The sequence below is a fragment of the Sander vitreus genome, chromosome 14, assembly GCF_031162955.1.
Source record: "Sander vitreus isolate 19-12246 chromosome 14, sanVit1, whole genome shotgun sequence".
Lineage (NCBI taxonomy): Eukaryota > Metazoa > Chordata > Actinopteri > Perciformes > Percidae > Sander > Sander vitreus.
The window spans coordinates 10,592,677-10,610,602 of NC_135868.1; the positions used below are offsets into that span (position 1 = coordinate 10,592,677).

At 40.9% G+C, this 17,926-nt stretch overlaps 1 protein-coding gene and 1 non-coding gene across 2 annotated transcripts; both read right to left on the bottom strand.

Moving 5' to 3' along the window:
- Positions 1–11,371: 11,371 nt before the first annotated feature.
- Positions 11,372–15,477, bottom strand: nrm (nurim). The gene is made up of 4 exons (XM_078268243.1): positions 15,269–15,477; positions 13,816–14,009; positions 13,479–13,655; positions 11,372–12,414 (listed from the first exon to the last, which is right to left on the bottom strand). The coding sequence occupies exons 1-4, from the start codon at positions 15,417–15,419 to the stop codon at positions 12,112–12,114; spliced, it is 825 nt and encodes a 274-aa protein (XP_078124369.1). The 5' UTR covers positions 15,420–15,477; the 3' UTR covers positions 11,372–12,111.
- trnak-cuu (transfer RNA lysine (anticodon CUU)) lies at positions 14,928–15,000 on the bottom strand. Its single transcript has one exon. It is a non-coding gene; the product is annotated as a tRNA-Lys (tRNA).
- Positions 15,478–17,926: the final 2,449 nt, after the last annotated feature.

Here is a 17,926-nt window from a genome sequence, read left to right on the forward strand (position 1 = left end):
TCAGAAAAGAAAAATCTTTATAAATGGATCTTCATATCAGCTGGGCAAATCCAGCAGGCACATGAAACCAGATGATATAAACATCACTCTTCTGTGCTGAGGCAGACTTAAATATAGGAAGAAATTATCATAAAAGAAACTATTAAATATATTAACTAAAAAATAAAATCTTGTTTTATTGCATAGACAAGTGATCCTTCACCCAACAGTGCATACCTGAGGGTCTTTTTATGTTTATGTACTTATACATTGACATGTGTGTCCCAATTTCCCTGAAAATAATAACAGGTGAAATATTTCCCCCAGTCAACACAAGTATGTTCCTTTTTTCAACTGCATGAATCAAACTGTACATTCATTCACACTCATTCATTCTGATACTAGATAAAAACAAAAGACCACGAGGATTACAAACACTCAAATCAACACTCAATTCAACAAAACAGAATAAAAATCACGTAATATCATTCAACAAAAATGTTGGTGATCTCGTCAATTTTGGCGAAGGTGACTGGCTTCTACCGAGGACAAGACTCATCTGGAAGACAGAGAGATGGAGATGGAAAGTAAATAAGGTGAATCTAGATTTATATTCTACTTTATTTTAGGAGCTGACTTCTTCCCATAATAACATACTTTTTTATTTATTTTATTTTTTACCAAATCTATATTTCTCAGTGCTGAATTAAAACACAATGTTGTTTTGGGATTTTTAGTCTTTATTTCTTCACTTTGCTGAGCTTGCCCACACGTTTAACCCACTAACATTTGCAAAAATTCTGAAAATTGATCAGTTTGTTTATGAAGGCTGGCATTAATCCAGATTTATCTCATTGTCAACAAGTCCCATGAAAAGACCACCACACCATCAATTAAAATCTAGCTAATCAGCTAAATCTATTTAGTCCAATGTCACAATCAGTGGATTTGCCGGGGCGTCTAATTTGGCTTTTATACGAGATATTGTGCCGTTCGCCAATACTAACTACCAAGGTGCATAGGGAGAGGGAATTAAGTCTAAAATGGCCAAAACTCTAGCAACACTTGTATTATATAGAACAACTTTATTGTAAAACTGACGTGTTTCAGCTTATGGCCTTTATCAGTGTCAGTGGAATGGAGAGCCTCAGAGTCTAAAATGGAGGAAGTAGCTTATTAGCTGTGTTGCACTAAACTAAACTTTTATTTACCTTCTCTGTCTCTGTCCGCGTATAAACTGCTCCACAAAAGTAGCATAGTTCGAAGTCAACTATGAGACAAGAGTCAAATGTACAAACATGTCTATTGAATGAACAGTAAAGTTATTGTCATGTTAGTGGCCGAGCTAACAAACTTGCTAAGTGGCATTTAGCTTGCTAACATTTAGTAAGCTGACTAGCTCAGAAAGGTTTATTTAATTCAGTAAAGAGTTATTATAGACAGGACACAGTAGAGAAAATAAAAATAAGTTTGGAAAGCAACAGTATTATGACTGACTGGCGCATTTAGTCTGTCCCTCAAGTCTTTCTAAATTCCCAACCCGTACTGTGGTACTTAGCCCTAAACCAATTCATTACTTCACCTATGAGATTTAGGATTGTTCTTTGTAATGAAAGAACATGTCGCCCACAACAGTGTAGCTCATTTTATATATAGAGCTCTTTAGTGAGGAGAAATAAACGAAATCAGGCGTTGGCTTCACAAGAAATACAATCATTCAATGTTGATTTTAGTCTTCTCTTAGGATTTGTTGACAACGAGGAAATTATACAGTAGAATATTGCCAGACATATCATTTAAGTAAAATTCAACACAGTTAAAACAAACAGAAAAAAGTGAGTAAAGTCCAACCCGATGGAGAGTTTCACAGTGAGACATCATGAATGGCAAAACAATCTGAATCCATAATCTCACTCATTACACGTTGTGTTTTTTAAGCAGGGGGTGACACTGACCCACTCTTAGACCCCCTCCTGTTGCAATCCCCACGTTCCTTGTACTTTTGGACACAATCGCTCCTTCCTCCACTTCAGCCTCCTCCTCCTCCTCCTCCTCCTGCATCTTCTCTCCCTGCAGCCTCTCGGTCCTCCACAGGTCTGTAGGGAGGGGGGAACATGCCAGCAAGGAGATCTCTGATGGGTACTCACACACCTGCTCCAGCTGGTCCTCGTTGAAACACACCTTTCCCTGTAGACATGAGTAAAGAGAGGATTATTTTACTTTTAAGTGGCTCCAGTCAAACATGTTTTTTGATTAGCTTTTCATTATTGCAGATCTTTTATTTGTTTTTATTAAGTTTGTAATCATAAAAAAGTGTTTGGCATGCTTTGTGTTTATATTCTGCTCTGTAGTGAGTAGATGCAGCTTGGAGTGTCTCTATCATTTTTTTTTCTTTTTTTTTAATTCATTTTATTTGTTAGGGACCATGTACAATTTTTAACATAAATGTTGCCATTTGATGCATTGTACCAGAGTTAGCCTTAGGCTAATTTACATCTGCAGTCCCTAGGCAGGGCACAATTTAAATCCAACAGTAAAAACATGACAACATCTAACAAAACAACAAGACAGATCACAAATCCTACATCAATATATATCAATAATATCATCTATTGATTGAAGGCAAAATTACATAAAGAATGAGACAACTTGAGTTCAATCAAGTCTTCGATTTCTCAGCAACTGTAAAAAATCCGTTGAAAGAGACAACGTTAGAGGTTTTGAAATTGACACCACTTCAACAAACATTGACTCATTATCGAATAGTTTGAATAGTTTGTCGGCTTGTGAAACAAGTGAAAAACACAATATCTTCAAAATATCTTAAAATACAAGTTCATGAGGAGCATGTCAAATTAACTGTACAGATACTACGGACAATATTCTTTGAAACAGCAAAGAAAATTAAAAAATGTCAAAATGAAAATGTCAATTTTTGACCAGGTAAGGTGCAAAGAGGGGTATTCTTGCTATACCAACTGATTTCCCTCTGATATGTGCGTACATGGTCAAATGTAAACACAGCTTTGAGGCGCTGATGAGTGTCAGTCTGTCTCTGTGAGATGTTTTTACTCCGTCAGTGTAATGCTATCTGACAGCATGAAGCTTAGCACAGCAGAAATACTCCCTCTGTAGAGTACTTACTGACTGAACACCTCAGACACTAACTTATTGATTATTCAGACACAGATAAACATCCCATCAGCAGAAGCAGAAACTGAGTTTGGTTTACAAGGGTGGAAAAGGAGAATAAGGCCTTGTAGGGTTTAGCTCATCTTTGCCTGGACTGATGGATATTTGTGTGGAGTTTGTTTACTCAAAGGTCAGCATGGTGTAAACAGACCTGACAAGAAACAGGCCGATGGGTCAGTGCAAAACATCCGCAGTGTGTCTTATAATAACAGCCTTGATGTGTACAGTAGTAAACACATCCAGAGGTGCAGACATGATCTGGACAGAGCTTGAAACGTACAAACTATACGAGTTACCGCTGCTTCACCCTGACGGCTGTCTGCAGAGGAGTGCAGATAATAGCTCTGCATTAGAGAGGCTGGGCGAATCATGCTAAGGCACTGGAGGCTAATCCACCCTCCCTGAACCCGATTAGCCGGGCTAACACAGCAGGACAGCAGTCAATGACAGTTTTCATTAGCAGGAAGTTCATATTTAAATTCATATTTGACCACACTTCTTCACAGGTTCAAAATTATTTTTAAATAGGACTGACCCCCAATTTATGCTTTAATAGTTGAAAAAGACACTATTACAATCCTTTCAAAATCATGCACGGAATTGCTTAGAATATAGTAAAATATATATAAATGAATGAATGAATAAGATTGTGACAAAAATGTCAGAAAACCCGGTGTACTTTTCAAGAGTCGGAGTCAAGCAGGGTGAATTTGATGGAGGCAGTTCAAGATAAAAAAAAATACATATAGAGGAAAATAAAGGATGAGGAAGACAAGGAGCAGGCAGATCACCCCCCTCTGTGACATGATGGCATGGGTTCAGATGGGGGAGGGAAAGAGGCCTGACGTCAGGGCATCAACGAGAGAGCAACAGGTGGTCAGAGAATCACCGCTGTTAAGTGGTCACTCTAAAAGAGGACCGTGCTTATAGATAAATGATTGTTTTCTTTAATTTGTTTGTTTCATTAGAGGTGACAGTGCACACGGGCCAATCGCGAGAAATTCATAAGCAGCATCAAACCCTAGTTTCCTTTTCACTCGTGTTGTTTAGGCGAGTCTTTTGAAACAGATAGTCAAGTGTCTGAGTCGCATTTGGAGATTTAAAAGTGGACACGCGTCACTTCCTTGTGTCGATCTGTGTCTCTCGTTTGGAGGAAGTAAAGAAGTTTGAAAGAGGAAGTGGGCAAAAACATGCAGTGTGACAGGGAGTTTTTGTTAAACCAAAAAAACAAGCCTCTAATCACTTTTAATCCTCTTAGTATGACTGTCCAACTGTCATGTATTTTCATATCTTTCTGTAACACTTCTTTCTCTTTCCATTTCACCCACGTCAAAGCGTGGGGTCAGCATGGTCAAAAGTGGTTTGCCAAGACTGCAGTCCAACAAACCATACCCCTGCTAGGAAACAGCCAAGAAGATACAAAGAACGATTTGTCTGAGAGGAAGGGAGGGCTGACTCATCAAAAACTGCAGAATTGGTGTGATGGAACAAGGAAGCAGTCTACAACACACTCAGTTGCAGTCTGTAGACAAATTGCCAGCAGTTTAACAACTCTTACATGGAAAAAAATCACTAAAAACCAATTTGATTCTTCTAAAAGGCAGTCAGGTGCAGTAGAACACATAAATACAGTCAGATTCATCACCACAGGGTGGTATAAAAAAGGACAGTTTATTTCTGCTCTGCTCCCTTTATTACATAATAGTTCCTCTCCCATTCTTTCTCAACAATGACTGGATTCAGAAAAAAGCAAACAGAAAGACCTAATATGAACTTTGACTCCAGTGAGATTTGTTTGAGTTGATGCTGCTCAGACTGAATTACTGTAAATACCAGTGTAGTCTTTGCATGGATTCACAGAGACAAGCATGTGATGTTAGGCAGGCAGACAAAACACAAAAGACAGTAGTATGGAGTCGGCTGGTTGTGGTTGTGGTTTCCTCCTCAACTGTCTCCACTGAAGCCTGCAACATTTCTGCAAAAGCGTAAACAAACTAAGGGATGCAATATCAATCACTTTTTTTGCACTTATAATTAACCTTAATCAGTAATAATAAATCAATAATAAACCATATTTCTCCATAAATATTTAATTTTTACCGCTGCTCACACGTTTGGCTAAAATATGTATGCTGTGATCGTGATCATATAGGGTAAAAGGCAGAAGTCTGCAAAGAATCAGACCGCAGAAGCAAACGGCAAAGCAGATCACACCAGGATTTTATGGCTAGGAATCAAGATGTCGTGCTTGATCAGGCTTTAACCAGCTTAGGTCAGTGTCTGTGATTGTACTTCTCAATCAAATAGGATGTTCTCCCAGAGAGAGAAAGGGGATTCTGCCGGACGATGAGGTGATGTCCTCTGGACTACCTCTGATGAATTCTTGAAAGCAGGGGAGCGACCATCCCTTGGACATCAGAAGTCTTCCAATTTGCCGTTTTAGCAACATGACATGCTAAAATTAATGGAAGATGCAGAAACTTTCTTCTCTGCTTATTGGTGCTATTTGTCAGATTAGGGGGAACATACACATGTTATTTTGCCCACATTTATCTGAGTGAAGTGAACAAAAATGTTTCCACTCACCCTTTTTGGAGACCCTCTGTTCTTTATCAGACAGGACTTCTCAAGATTCTGATATCCGCCAATCACCTTGATCTCCTCCACTGTGGGGTACTTCTTCTTCACTGGCTCGGCCACAGCGGAGGTCGTCTGGGCCTGCTGCGATGAGGTTTTTGCTGATTTTGACCCTCCTGCAGTGGACCCCGTTGTAGGCCCCGTCACTCCTCCTCTGGCAGGCTTTTTTGGGGTGATAGTGATGGTGGCACCTCTCTTCACTTGACCTCCAGAGGCACTCCTGATAGAGAAGAGCGTGGGCGATGGGGTTGGAGATGGCGAGACACTCGGAGACTGGACAGGAGAAAGGGAGCTCGGGGAGGAGGCCGGGGTCGGGGCGTGATCTGAGGGTTTCAGAGTATTGTCCGGGGATAGGCTCCTGAGAAGTGACGGGGTGATGGTGGTAGTTTGGTTAGATTGTTTGAGCTGAGATGTTGGAGAACCAAGACGCCAAGGAGACACTTTGGGGCTCAATTCTGACGTTTCTTGATCTTTCTCCGGAGTCTTGGCATCATCCTTTACCTGGTGCTTTAACACTCCTCTGGGGCTTTGCTGCCCCTGTGTCTCTCTGTCCTTAAAAGGGGTGTTTGGTGACATACAGGACTTCAGTGTGTCATGCTCTTTCAGCTGAAACTGCTCTATCTGTCGTTGTATTGTCTGAACCCCGCAAATGTCCTCACCCGAGAATGCTTTGCTGTCCCCCTGCTGTGCGCTTGACATAAGGGGCTTCACTTTAACCAGGTGCACTGATGGGATGTCTACAGTCCTCTCCCTCAGACACAAGCCTGACCTCGAGCCAACTGTTTCCAAGTTGTAGATCCTACTCATGGTTGTGAGGGAGCTGGGATGAGGTGGCAAAGGGGAGAGTGATTGCACAGGCGATGTATATTCCTCTTCCTCCTCTTCTGAGAGCTCCTTTTCCTTCTTCGCCTCCTCCTCCTCCTCCTCCTCACCTTCTTCTTCTCTGTTCCCGTATTGACCCCTGTGGCGCCTCAGCTCTTCTTCCACATGTTTCAGGGGGTTGTTTTCATCCTCAGATATCTGGAAGCTGTCAGAGACAACTTCAGAGGCAGCCGTGGTGTACCCGCTCGTTACTTCCTCTGCTCTGACAGCTTTTGAGTGTGGGACAGAAGCAGGAAGTTGAGGGCAGGTTTTCAACATGGTGACTTCCTGTGTGACGTCAAATGCAGCAGTGGATGTCTGTGCTGCTACGTCTTCCTGTCCCCTCTCTGCTTCGACCAGCCTCTTCCGCATATGAGCTGCAGCTTCCCACTCTTTCTCTATTTCAGTTCCTCTCTCGTTCTGCCTGTCCCCAGCTGTATGAGTGTCGTTTATCTCTGCACCTTCCCTCCCGCCTCCATCTTGTGCCTCTCTTTGTCTCAGCCTCTCTAGCTCCCTTTGTCTGATTTTCTCTCGCAGGGACTCGATGCGGCTCAGGGGTTTTCCGATCCTCCAGCTATCCCTCCTCTCAACCCCTTTACCTCCGTCCCAGTCTTGCCCCTTGTTGCTTTGACCCACGGCCTTTTTTCTCTCCACCATTTCTTCTGCAACGTAAAACACACTTCTGGGGATTTGAATCTCGAGGGGACCTGGAGGGATCACCGTGGGTGCAATCCTTTTCGGAGATCTGGGAGTTACATCATGAATAAGATTCTCCAATCCAAGATCCTGATCTGATCCTTTGATCATTTCATACGAAGCCTTGTAAGCCCTTTCTCCTTTCTCGTTGCTATAAACAGTTGTGTCTCCTATTTTCTCTATTTTACTTAGAAGCTCCTCTGTGTGTTGAGACAAAACAGAGTGTGTTAGGTAAGGTCCTTGTGGCCCTGTACCAATCCACTCTGGCCCTCTATGTGGGTCCCTAGCCCTATCTGTGACAGCACAGAGTAGACTGGAGCACTCTGTGAAAGCCGATTCAACGTGACTCTTCTGCAAAGTTTCAGGTGGAATTGTTCTTTCGAATCCCTCCTCTCTCCGAAAATCAGACATGTTTTTGTCGCAAACTTGCGCCTCAATCTGTACTCCTGCCACTGAATCTTTTTCTACACTCATCTCCTTTTCTAAACTTTTATCATCTGTCTGTCGCGTCACCTCTCTTTGAGCTCTTGCTTTCCCGTCCTGCCTGATCGCAACTCTTCTAGCAAACGAGATTCCCTCTGTGTTTTTGACCGATGCCACCGTGAACCCCTCGTCTCCATCTGCATCACATGCCCTTTCTGCAGCCCTCGTGTCAACAGGCTCCACTTTCATAACTTCGCTCCTGTGTTGGATGGAGAAACACATTTCTGCTTCATTTCTCCTCTGCATGGGCACCCCCTTATCATCCTCATGTTTCAAATGTCCATCTCTATGGTTTCCAAACCAGTCTTTATCTAAAAGGGGTGTGCACCCCACTTTGATCTTTGCTGTGCTTTCCTTCCCTAAGCCTGCAACGTCGACCCACAGCGCTGTGGTCTTCTCTGAATGTATCCTCTTATAATACCCATTGTCGTCTAAACCATTCTCTTTAGCACAGATGACACGATCAGAGAAGCTCAATGAGCGTTTCGGCACACCTTTCAGCAGCATATTCTTCTTGTCTGCCTCAGATTGCAGGTCATCTTCATCTCCTGAATATTTTCTCCTCCCGGGCCGGAGGAAATTATCTGAGCTTTTGGATCGAGATGGAGGCTTGGGGTGCTGTCCGAACTTGCTCACTAGCTGGCTAACCCTCCCTCCTCTATCAATAAACACGTTATCATCCAAGCTGTCCTTTCCGTCGTCTTTAATAACTGTCGCCTGGCCCCATGGTCTCTCTTTCTCTTTTTCTCTCAGCCAGGACATGTCTGTTCTGAGCTCCCTGCCGAAACTCTCCCTCTTGTCATCCATGCTGCACTTTATCTCTCCATCATCTCTACCAGAACCTCTCATTCCTCCTCCTTCTGGACTTCTTTCTTCAGGGCTTACTGAGGGCTTTATGATCAGAACCTCAGAGGCTCGGATCTCAGTGATGCTCCCTCCTCCGGCCAGGATCTCCCTCAAGTCCATCTTCATCCCTCTCTTCCCTTGGTCCTCCTCGGGCCTCTCCCTCTCCGTCTCCCTCCATCTACCCCGTCTCTCGTCACTGCCCTTCCTGTCCTGTTCGATGATGATGATATTGTCGGCTCGGATAGTCCGAAGACAAGGGACGTAGGGAGAAAACGAACTAGATGGCGGATCTGTTTCTTTTTCCTCCTCGTCTCTTCTTACTTTAAGGAATTCCCGCTCCCTGACTGCATCTTTAATTGACTCTTTCCATTGGTTGCTATTCTCTCTTTCTCTTCCTTGACTCCTGTCCCTGCTCCTGTCTTTTTCCCGTCCCTCACTTAAATCTCTGAATCTCTCTATTTTCAGCTCTATATCTCTTTCTCTTCCTGACTCCCCATCTTGACCCTTGGGACTCAATTTGTCTTTCTCCCTCTCCTTAACTTCCGCCTCGTTCCCCCCTTCTGCATCCCTTCCCTTTCTCCATGCACTCTGTGTGCGAATAAATGGGTTTTCATGAACTGGAACTATAGTTTCAATGGACACCTGACTCTCTGGTTTGAGGTCTGCATCCAGCCATTGCCCTGGATCTGGACTAAGTGACGATTCGCTTCCTAAACTGACCGTCACAAAGCTGTCTATGTCACTTAGACTATCAGATCTGACATCGACCTGCAGCAGACACACATCTCTATCCTTTTCTCTGTCACCCAAACTGTCCTGCTTCGCCTTCCTCCGCTGAATGATCCCTCGCTTCCAGGCGGGCATGTTGGCAAACTTCTCCTCCTCCTCTTTCCCTCTCCTCTCTCGCTCCTCCTCCTCTCTCCTCTTTTTCTCCAGCAGGAGTTGCTTCCATTCCGGCAGAGAGGAGACAGACATAGCAAAAAAGGTTTTGAACAAGATGGTTGCCGTTCTTCTTCAGAGCCTCTGGGAATTGTCTGCAAATAAGAAAATAAAATCAGTATGTACTTGAATACAATTAAAATCAGTTCTCTCTCACAACCATGTTAAATACAGGTGTCCTTTCTCCAAAATTGAACTTTTGGGACATAATGAAGTATAAAACTTCAAAATATATGAGTGTAATATCAAGTTTATAGGTATTTTCAGTGTTTACTGGCATATAGAAAGATGCAAATCACATTGTGGGACAATTCTCAATACAAGCCTGCAGTCCTAGTTGACTTGTTGTCCAACTGAGTCACACTTTCATCTTTTACACAAAATATTATCATAAACTTCATTAAATTTACTTGCAGCACATAGTGGACATGTAACAGAAAACCACTATTTGACTTTGTGTAATATTTATGATCAAAGTGTTTAATCAAACTCACCAAAAACCCAAAGATATCATCCGCTTCGGCTTTACAGTTGTCATCTCCACTTGCGCGTTTTGGCTGTGCGTAATGCGCTCCACTCCTCGACGGAAAATCACCTTTGTAAATAACTAACAGATTAATCTATGCTGTCAAAACGGAGGGTTTTAAAAAGACGCAAAATCAGCCCACGACCCGACTGTGTATCAGAGCATGTAAACACCTCCGTTGTCGGTATAGTAGTAAATATGTCCAGCCTCAGAGCTGCAGCACTGTAATCCGATAATTCCATTAAATTCCGTCAGGAGAGTTTAGTGGCACACACCATATTGTCGAACCAAAAGGCGTTTAAAGAACATACTGTAGCCGTGTGCCTGGGCAGCAACCCCCCACCCTCGTCTCATCCCTCCGTCCCGCAGGGCTAATTGGAAAAGTGGTGGAGGTGGAGGGGTGTGTGAAACGGTCTGTGGAGTCACGGAGGAGCTGCAGGAGTTTACCTGACCAGCCATGATCAACCTCCCTCATATGGCATGTTTTAAAAAAATATTTAACTAGCTTTGTCAAGACAAGTGAATATAAAACATAACCGTATATCCACTAATACCTTGTGCAACAGCTGAAAATGGTAAAAAAAAAAAAAAAAAAAAGAAGCTAAAATACACATAATGATAACTTTAACATGATAAATTAAAAAATAGGCATCTTAGTGAAAACAAATATATATTTACCTGCAGGTTTCCTGTTATGTTCTTCACAAACAAAAGTACAATTTTAATAATTCATTTCAGCATTTTGAAGTTGTCTGGGTTAATATTGAAAAAAAAAATTAGCATGGTGCAGTTTCAGAAGTTCAGTCTATTAATATTATTTCTTTCTTCTTGTACATTTTTCCAATATTTCTCAATTTATTTTTAGAAAGCCAAGCAAATATGTTTAAATATGACTATTCTGTATGTATTTCTCCAACTAATTGTTTCGGTGCAAGCAGGGGAGTACTGAAAAATGTCATCTTAATGTTCCAATCACATTATTCTCCATGTTGTTTGTTGTTATCTCTACAGTCAGTCTGAGAGGTGTTGATTCAACTGTATGATCATTTTGGAGGGAGCAGTTTGTGGTGCTGTTGAGTTGTATTGTGTTACACTCACAGGTGTTTCTATCATATTGTCCACCCCATTTATTGGTAGGGTAGGTTAAATATCAGAAACACCTCTAATATAAAAGAGTGCAAATAAACCAAAAGCATGTCACACACTACAGTATACAGCGTATCACATTTATTCAAAATGATCTTGACAATAGTTATTTTTGTCATTACAGTGAGGACACAATGCAGACAACTAATACTAGCATACAATACATGTTGAATCAAAGATTACAGTACTTTGAAGTTTGAAATACCAACTGTATTCACTTTGTTCATGAGATTACTGTTGATGTGTCCCCAACATAATATAAAGCAACTGAGGAAATACATTCATAATCTTAGAAATGCCATTTGTTTTTCACTGTAGCTGCAAATTCTGAAAATGAAGGCTGCATTTTTGTGCTTTTTGACAGTGTGAAACCTCAGTGACACATTATTTTTCAAGGACAATTGAACTTGAAAATAAGTGCGCAGAGAAATACATTGTACCTGTAGTTGAAATGTAACATGCCTATAAAAATATACTGTATGAATTTGACACAAAATTATTTGTATTGCAATAAAACCATCCATATTCTGATTACATTTAGGAGTATTTCTTCCTATATTTAATCAGAATATATAGAAATATCCTCAGAATATAAAATAATAATTGTGTTATCAAATGTAGGAATAAAATCTCCTTTATGAAATCCCATACACAGTGAAAAGAAAAACGATGAGTGTCAAGTAGTGTCATTATTATTCAGCGCAGCAGATAACCTGGCTTATTGAGAACTCAGTTTCAAAACAAACTTTCTAATAATTTTAAAACAGCAGCCAGCTTCACATCACAGCAGTAAGAACACCTTCGCTTCACTTGTCCTTGTGGTCGCTGGTGTCAGCACTGCCACGGTGCAGCTCGGCAAAGAGCTGCAGCTTGCTGTTAAGCTGGATGCAGAGGTAGCTTACATCCTGTTTGTCCAGAGAGTGTGCCAGGGCCAGGTAGGTCGACAGAGTCCCCGCCAGCAGGAGCCTGTCCAGGGACAACGCTGGCAGAAGCCACAGCACCACGCCCAGTTCCACGCACACCGGGTGGCGGAGGTGAGACAGGAGGCGCTGGACACCAGGTGACTTATGGGACAGGGGGTCCCCTAAACCGAGACAATTGTAATACACCTGAGAGAGCAGAGGGGAGGAGAGGGTGAGGATGAGAGAGACAAATTAGCTTAAGCAGCAGCACCAATAACAAGTCAAGACAAGTATTTACGTAACAATTTAGAGGTTTTCATAATCACTGTCACAGCTTATACACTCCCTGCTTCACTCAATTTGATCTTTTTTTAATATCAAGTTGCTGTTTTAGCATCAAATCAAAATGAGGATATTAATCCTGGATGAAGACGTGAAAGAGTTAGCGGTTGAACTAATTAAAATGTTGATCCGTTTGATGTCTTCATCTGAGCCCGATGATGTTTGTCTGGTATAAAATATTTAGCAATTAAAAGTTCCTGTAAACACAGACGGTAGTAATGGAAGTCGAATCACAATTTAAGATGTTGCCAGAAAATGTACTGTGATACATTTCACATTTCATTATGAACATATCAGAATTACATGATGGTACAAAGTCATCTTCCTCAACTTTTGTGATACATACTGTATGCATTTCAGTTATGGCAGAGCAATGTGTAAGAAACTACAATTAACCATACAGTACTGAGTTATGGTAATAAGTTGTACTATACTTATGATGATAAATGTAGTAACTCTGACGAAGGCAACATTTCCCTGATTTTAAGAAGCATCTCCCAGTAATAATGTCACATCACACCACTGACCAAAGGATCTTATATAAATTATAACTCTGGCTCATTGCTGTTAATTTTTGCTCTACAAGTTAATTAATTTTCACCAATATTTTACGCTACATGTATTACAAATTTGTTCTGAGAGGACAAAAGAGCTGCTGATTATACTGCAGCACAGCTAGAGTCCCTTGAAGTAATTGAGAAAAGAATAAAATGTGGAACTAATGAATGTTTGTTCTGCAAACTTTAATTTCCACCTTTTGTTTAACATTTAAATACAGGCCATCTTGTGGCCTTGTGGTTAAGGTAACACTACATAGCATATACTGTAATCAAAACATCCAGTGTTTGGGTCCATTTGTGGATCTTTAGCAAAAGACTTTATAAAAAACACTTCTCTCTTTTATTTTAAATGTAATACTGATAAGTTACCTGCTTGATGCCCAGCAGTTCAGAGTAGTCAAAGATCATGAGGATGCTGCAGATGATTGCCCAGCAGAGGAAGTGCAGACTGAAGCAGAGCAGAGGGAACCAGATACTCCAGGGTGCATGACGCACTGACCACAGACAGGGGGCGCCAGTCACAGGCTGCCAGTAACGCATCAAGATCTAACATAGGAGAAATGAGAATGATAGAGTGGTGTAGAGAAACAACATCCAATATGAAGCCCAAAACATGTTCAACTGTAACTCCTGATAGAAGATGCACTCTTGCAAAGTGCAGTAAAATGACAATGTAATGTATTAAATTATAATTGTGTTGTTGTACCTGGAGTGCCAGCACGGTGGTGAAGCAGTATGCTGTCCTGTTCAGGGCCCCCAGCACTGATTGGAGGGCCTGTTTGACAGGTGACCAGGCCAGCAGACTGTGCTGTGTGATGAAGAGAGCCAGCAGCCCCAAATCCACAACAAGAGACCCGAGGACAGAGCTGTCCTGCAGAGCCACCGACCACGGTATGGAGTCTTAGGTATAAGCAAATTATGTGAAGACAAAGTTCATGCCAAAACTTTGTCATGCTTGAATATTGTCATACATTGTGTTTATATCAGCATTAAAATACACTCATTAAAAACATATTTGTAATCATGTGTACAGACTCACAAAGCAGCTACCATTGATTAAATGGTATTTATTTCAGTCTTTAAATTCAAATAAATAAAAAGTAAGATGTGGAGTGAAGCTGTAGCTTATTCAGCCTATCAAAAATTTAAAAAAATATATGAACTGCTCCACTGTCCAGACAATAATCAAAAGTTTGTTATTGCAAATTAAGAATACATAATTAAAGTACAAACAAATACACATACAGGACATACTGATACCTTGTAATAATACATAATCAATACATTATATCGCCAGAATAAAGAAACTAAAACTACTGATTTGGTTTTACAATAAAAAGTACGCATTAGGGGCAGGCACCAGGGTTTAATGACTGAAATGTATTACTACATGCAGTCTTTTTGCACACTGTACCATGAAGGCATTGAGAACACACAAGTAGCCTACTATTTGCAAGCACTCAAGCATGAAACATGCCACAGCAAAACATAACCCAGACCATGGACCTAATTAATACAAGCCTAAATGTTGTCCTCTTTCTCACTTTCATTGAATTTAAGGAAATAAAATTGAACAATTTATATATTTTTCCTTGTAGTAAATATTTGTGTTTCCACTAAGGAAAGTCTCGAACCTATGCCCACTAACAAAAAGGCTGCCGCTCAACCGAACCGGTTTCAAATTCGACCAGCTAGCGTTCGAAAGATTCCTCACACTTTTTCAAAAACAGTTCAAACAACATGATCCTTTTTTGAGGATACGAGAATTATTACACTGACACCCTACGAAACCTTGAATTAGGCATGCATAAAGATATTCGCCCAACGTGGGGCTCGAACCCACGACCCTGAGATTAAGAGTCTCATGCTCTACCGACTGAGCTAGCCGGGCACAGACTCGTACCGGCATATATTATTATTTCTGCTAACAACAGAGACCTGTATATGTGGTGGAGAGCAGGAGCTAACTTTGCTCACTATAAACCATAATTCATTCATTATATTAAACACCTCCTAATATGCAGCTTGTTACAGTGTACCAATATAGCACCTACTCAAACCCTGACAGCCATCTCATGTTAGCTAAGTTTCATTAATAACTCCGCAACTAAAGTTAGCCAACTTCGCCTGGCCGCCTGCCAGCAGCAGAAAGCACTTACCCTGACAGAGGGTCGTCTCTCCGGTGATGTTGTGGTAAATGGCTCGAAATGATATAAACCGAATGAAGTCTGCACCGGATATGAAAACAAACGCAAAGTTGAGCAGACACACGGTCCAGAGAGCACAGCCATGTACTGTGACTGACGCCATTTCAATCAGCGTTAATATTCATTTACCAACCTCCACACTGGTTTCTTCCGGGAGGGGAATTTGTGGTAATACCGAAAATTGACACATGGTGTCGCTGCTGTGTGGTACAACCAGTAGGCGGAAGTGCATACTGTAGTTTCGTAAGTGTCTGTGCTGTCAAAGTGGGTTTTTTTTCATTTGGTTGTATTTCACTTTTAGTTTATCCACTTCAAGTCAGGGCAACGTAATAATGCATATGATGATATTTGATTACAGTCTGCACGGTTATTTCCAAATTATTGGATGTATTTTAACATATACAACTCGAGTCCAACAGAGAAATGAAAATTGAGTCACAAAACTAAGCATAAAATATTAAGACATGAAAATAAAATGTGGAGCAAGAATTGTGGCTCAGATCTTTTATTTAAAATAATGATGCACTTTGGATAAAGGCCAAAGGCACCCTACAACACTTTCTAGATTTCAGAGTCTCAAAGTCTCAAAGAGAATAAACGAGAAGAAATGTTTGTTAGGATGATGCTCACAGCTTCATCTCTTGTCCTTGAGGTATTCAAGTATTCAAAATTCCTTTGGGGTTTCCTTATTATTTTGCTGGTCATGTAAACTATTCTAGCCTGCTTATTCCATAAAATGAATATGAAACAGAGAGCACAAAACAATACTCAAGACTTTAGAGTGACTTTATTGCAGACAGGATATTGTTTAACATGCTACAGATTCATCAAATTAACCATGTATTATTTATTAATATTATTATTTTTAATGTATATATATACAAAACAAGACCAGCAGAAAAAAACACAGAAAGATACATGTCAAGCTGCTCCAGTCTTCAAATGAGGTTAACCTCTGTACCACTGTAGCAGTCTGTAATAGACTCTGTCGACCCCTGAAACAGTCAACAAATGGAGGGAAATTGTAACGATAATTTCTCAGAAACTAAAGTATGAATTACTGCTTTTTGCCATTAATTGAACAATCAGTTCAGCTCACTTCAGTTGGCAGTATCGGCACCTTGCGTGCAGCACACAGAGGAGCTTGATCCCTGGAACCATAAAGAAGTCTCAGCAAAAGGTCACAGAAACTCAAGTTACTCGATGTGTGACTTATCTCTTGTGTACCCTGTCTGGCAGGGTTTGGTTTCATCTTTTGTCTGGAGTGTGAAGTAAAGAGCTTGGCCTATTGTTGTTGTACTTGTACAGGTCCTGTATGAGAAACTCACTTGTGGTAGTCGCTGACACAGTAAGCTCTGGTGTCTGCGTCTACAGAGAAGTGCTGACCCTCCAGGCTCTGTCTGCAGACCACACAGCGAAAGCACGATGGGTGGTAGGACTTCCCACGAGCCTGCAAAACCTGACGATGCAAAATGTACACATTGTCAGAACCAGTGGTGAAAAGTAACTAAGTACATTTATTCAAGTACTTAAGTACAATTTGAAGGTACTTGTTTCCATTTCTACTACACTACAATTCAGAAAGGAATGTTGTACTTTGTTCTCAACATCAATTATCGTATAACTTTAGTTAGGCTACTATACTTTACTTCATTTTAGATTCATAATACAAAATATTATCAACAAATAAATGATTTACTTAATTATTACATTTACTTAAATTGTGAATTCAGACTTTTGCTTGTAACAGAGTATTTCTACACCGTGATATTCATTTTACTCCAGTAAAAGATCTGAGTACTTCTTCTACCACTGGTGAGAGCATGCACCACAAATGGATGTGCACACTCAGTAAATGAATATATACTCACCATGTCCATGATTAAATACCCACAGCTGCTACACGCCTCTGAGGATGAGTGAACTCTTGAGTACTATATTAAATGATAAAACAATTCACTCATTAAATGTCTGGTGGATGGCTGTAATTTTTTGTCAAACTGGATACTGTAGACAGGAATGCTAAAAAGCAATATTCTTACAAAAAAATCATCCTCACAGTAGATTCTTCCTGACACTGAATAAAATGGCTTCCCACTGAGTTTTTCACCTACATAAAATATAAAACAAAGGACAAGGAGCAAGGTATACACTTTACTTAATGTGACATTTGATGATGGTTAGTTTCATTTTCTAATAGAATGAAATTCAACTTTAAATTGTCATTACATGAAAGAGTGCTGAAATAAATGACCACTACAACTGTGTTAGAAAGGTATATTCAGTGTATTCTTTTCTTACCAAAGTAAAGACTGGAACTATAACTTGGCTCAATCTCCAACAGGATTTTCCCCAGTTGACTCAGCCTGCTGGAACCTACTGTACAACTGTCTGGGGCTCTAATTTTATGTGCGATGCAGACAGCTGTAAGGGGAGCTGCTTTCTGGGTTCATGGGTGTTGCGTTCAGTGTTTTGGGTCTCTTCAGACCCCCTGACTCCTCCAAGGTGGCTGGCTGAGTGGGTGGCAACAGACGAGGCAAGCTAGTATCTTTAAGCACAAGTTAGAACACCACAAGGGATACTCTTTATGCAGAATGGCCCATTACAGAT

Coding starts and splice junctions, on each gene's coding strand:
- nrm (XM_078268243.1), bottom strand. CDS start 15,419: ATGGCGTCAGTCACAGTACATGGCTGTGCTCTCTGGACCGTGTGTCTG. Junction 14,010..15,268: donor AGAGACGACCCTCTGTCAGG/GTAAGTGCTTTC, acceptor CTTATACCTAAG/ACTCCATACCGTGGTCGGTG. Junction 13,656..13,815: donor CCACCGTGCTGGCACTCCAG/GTACAACAACAC, acceptor CTCCTATGTTAG/ATCTTGATGCGTTACTGGCA.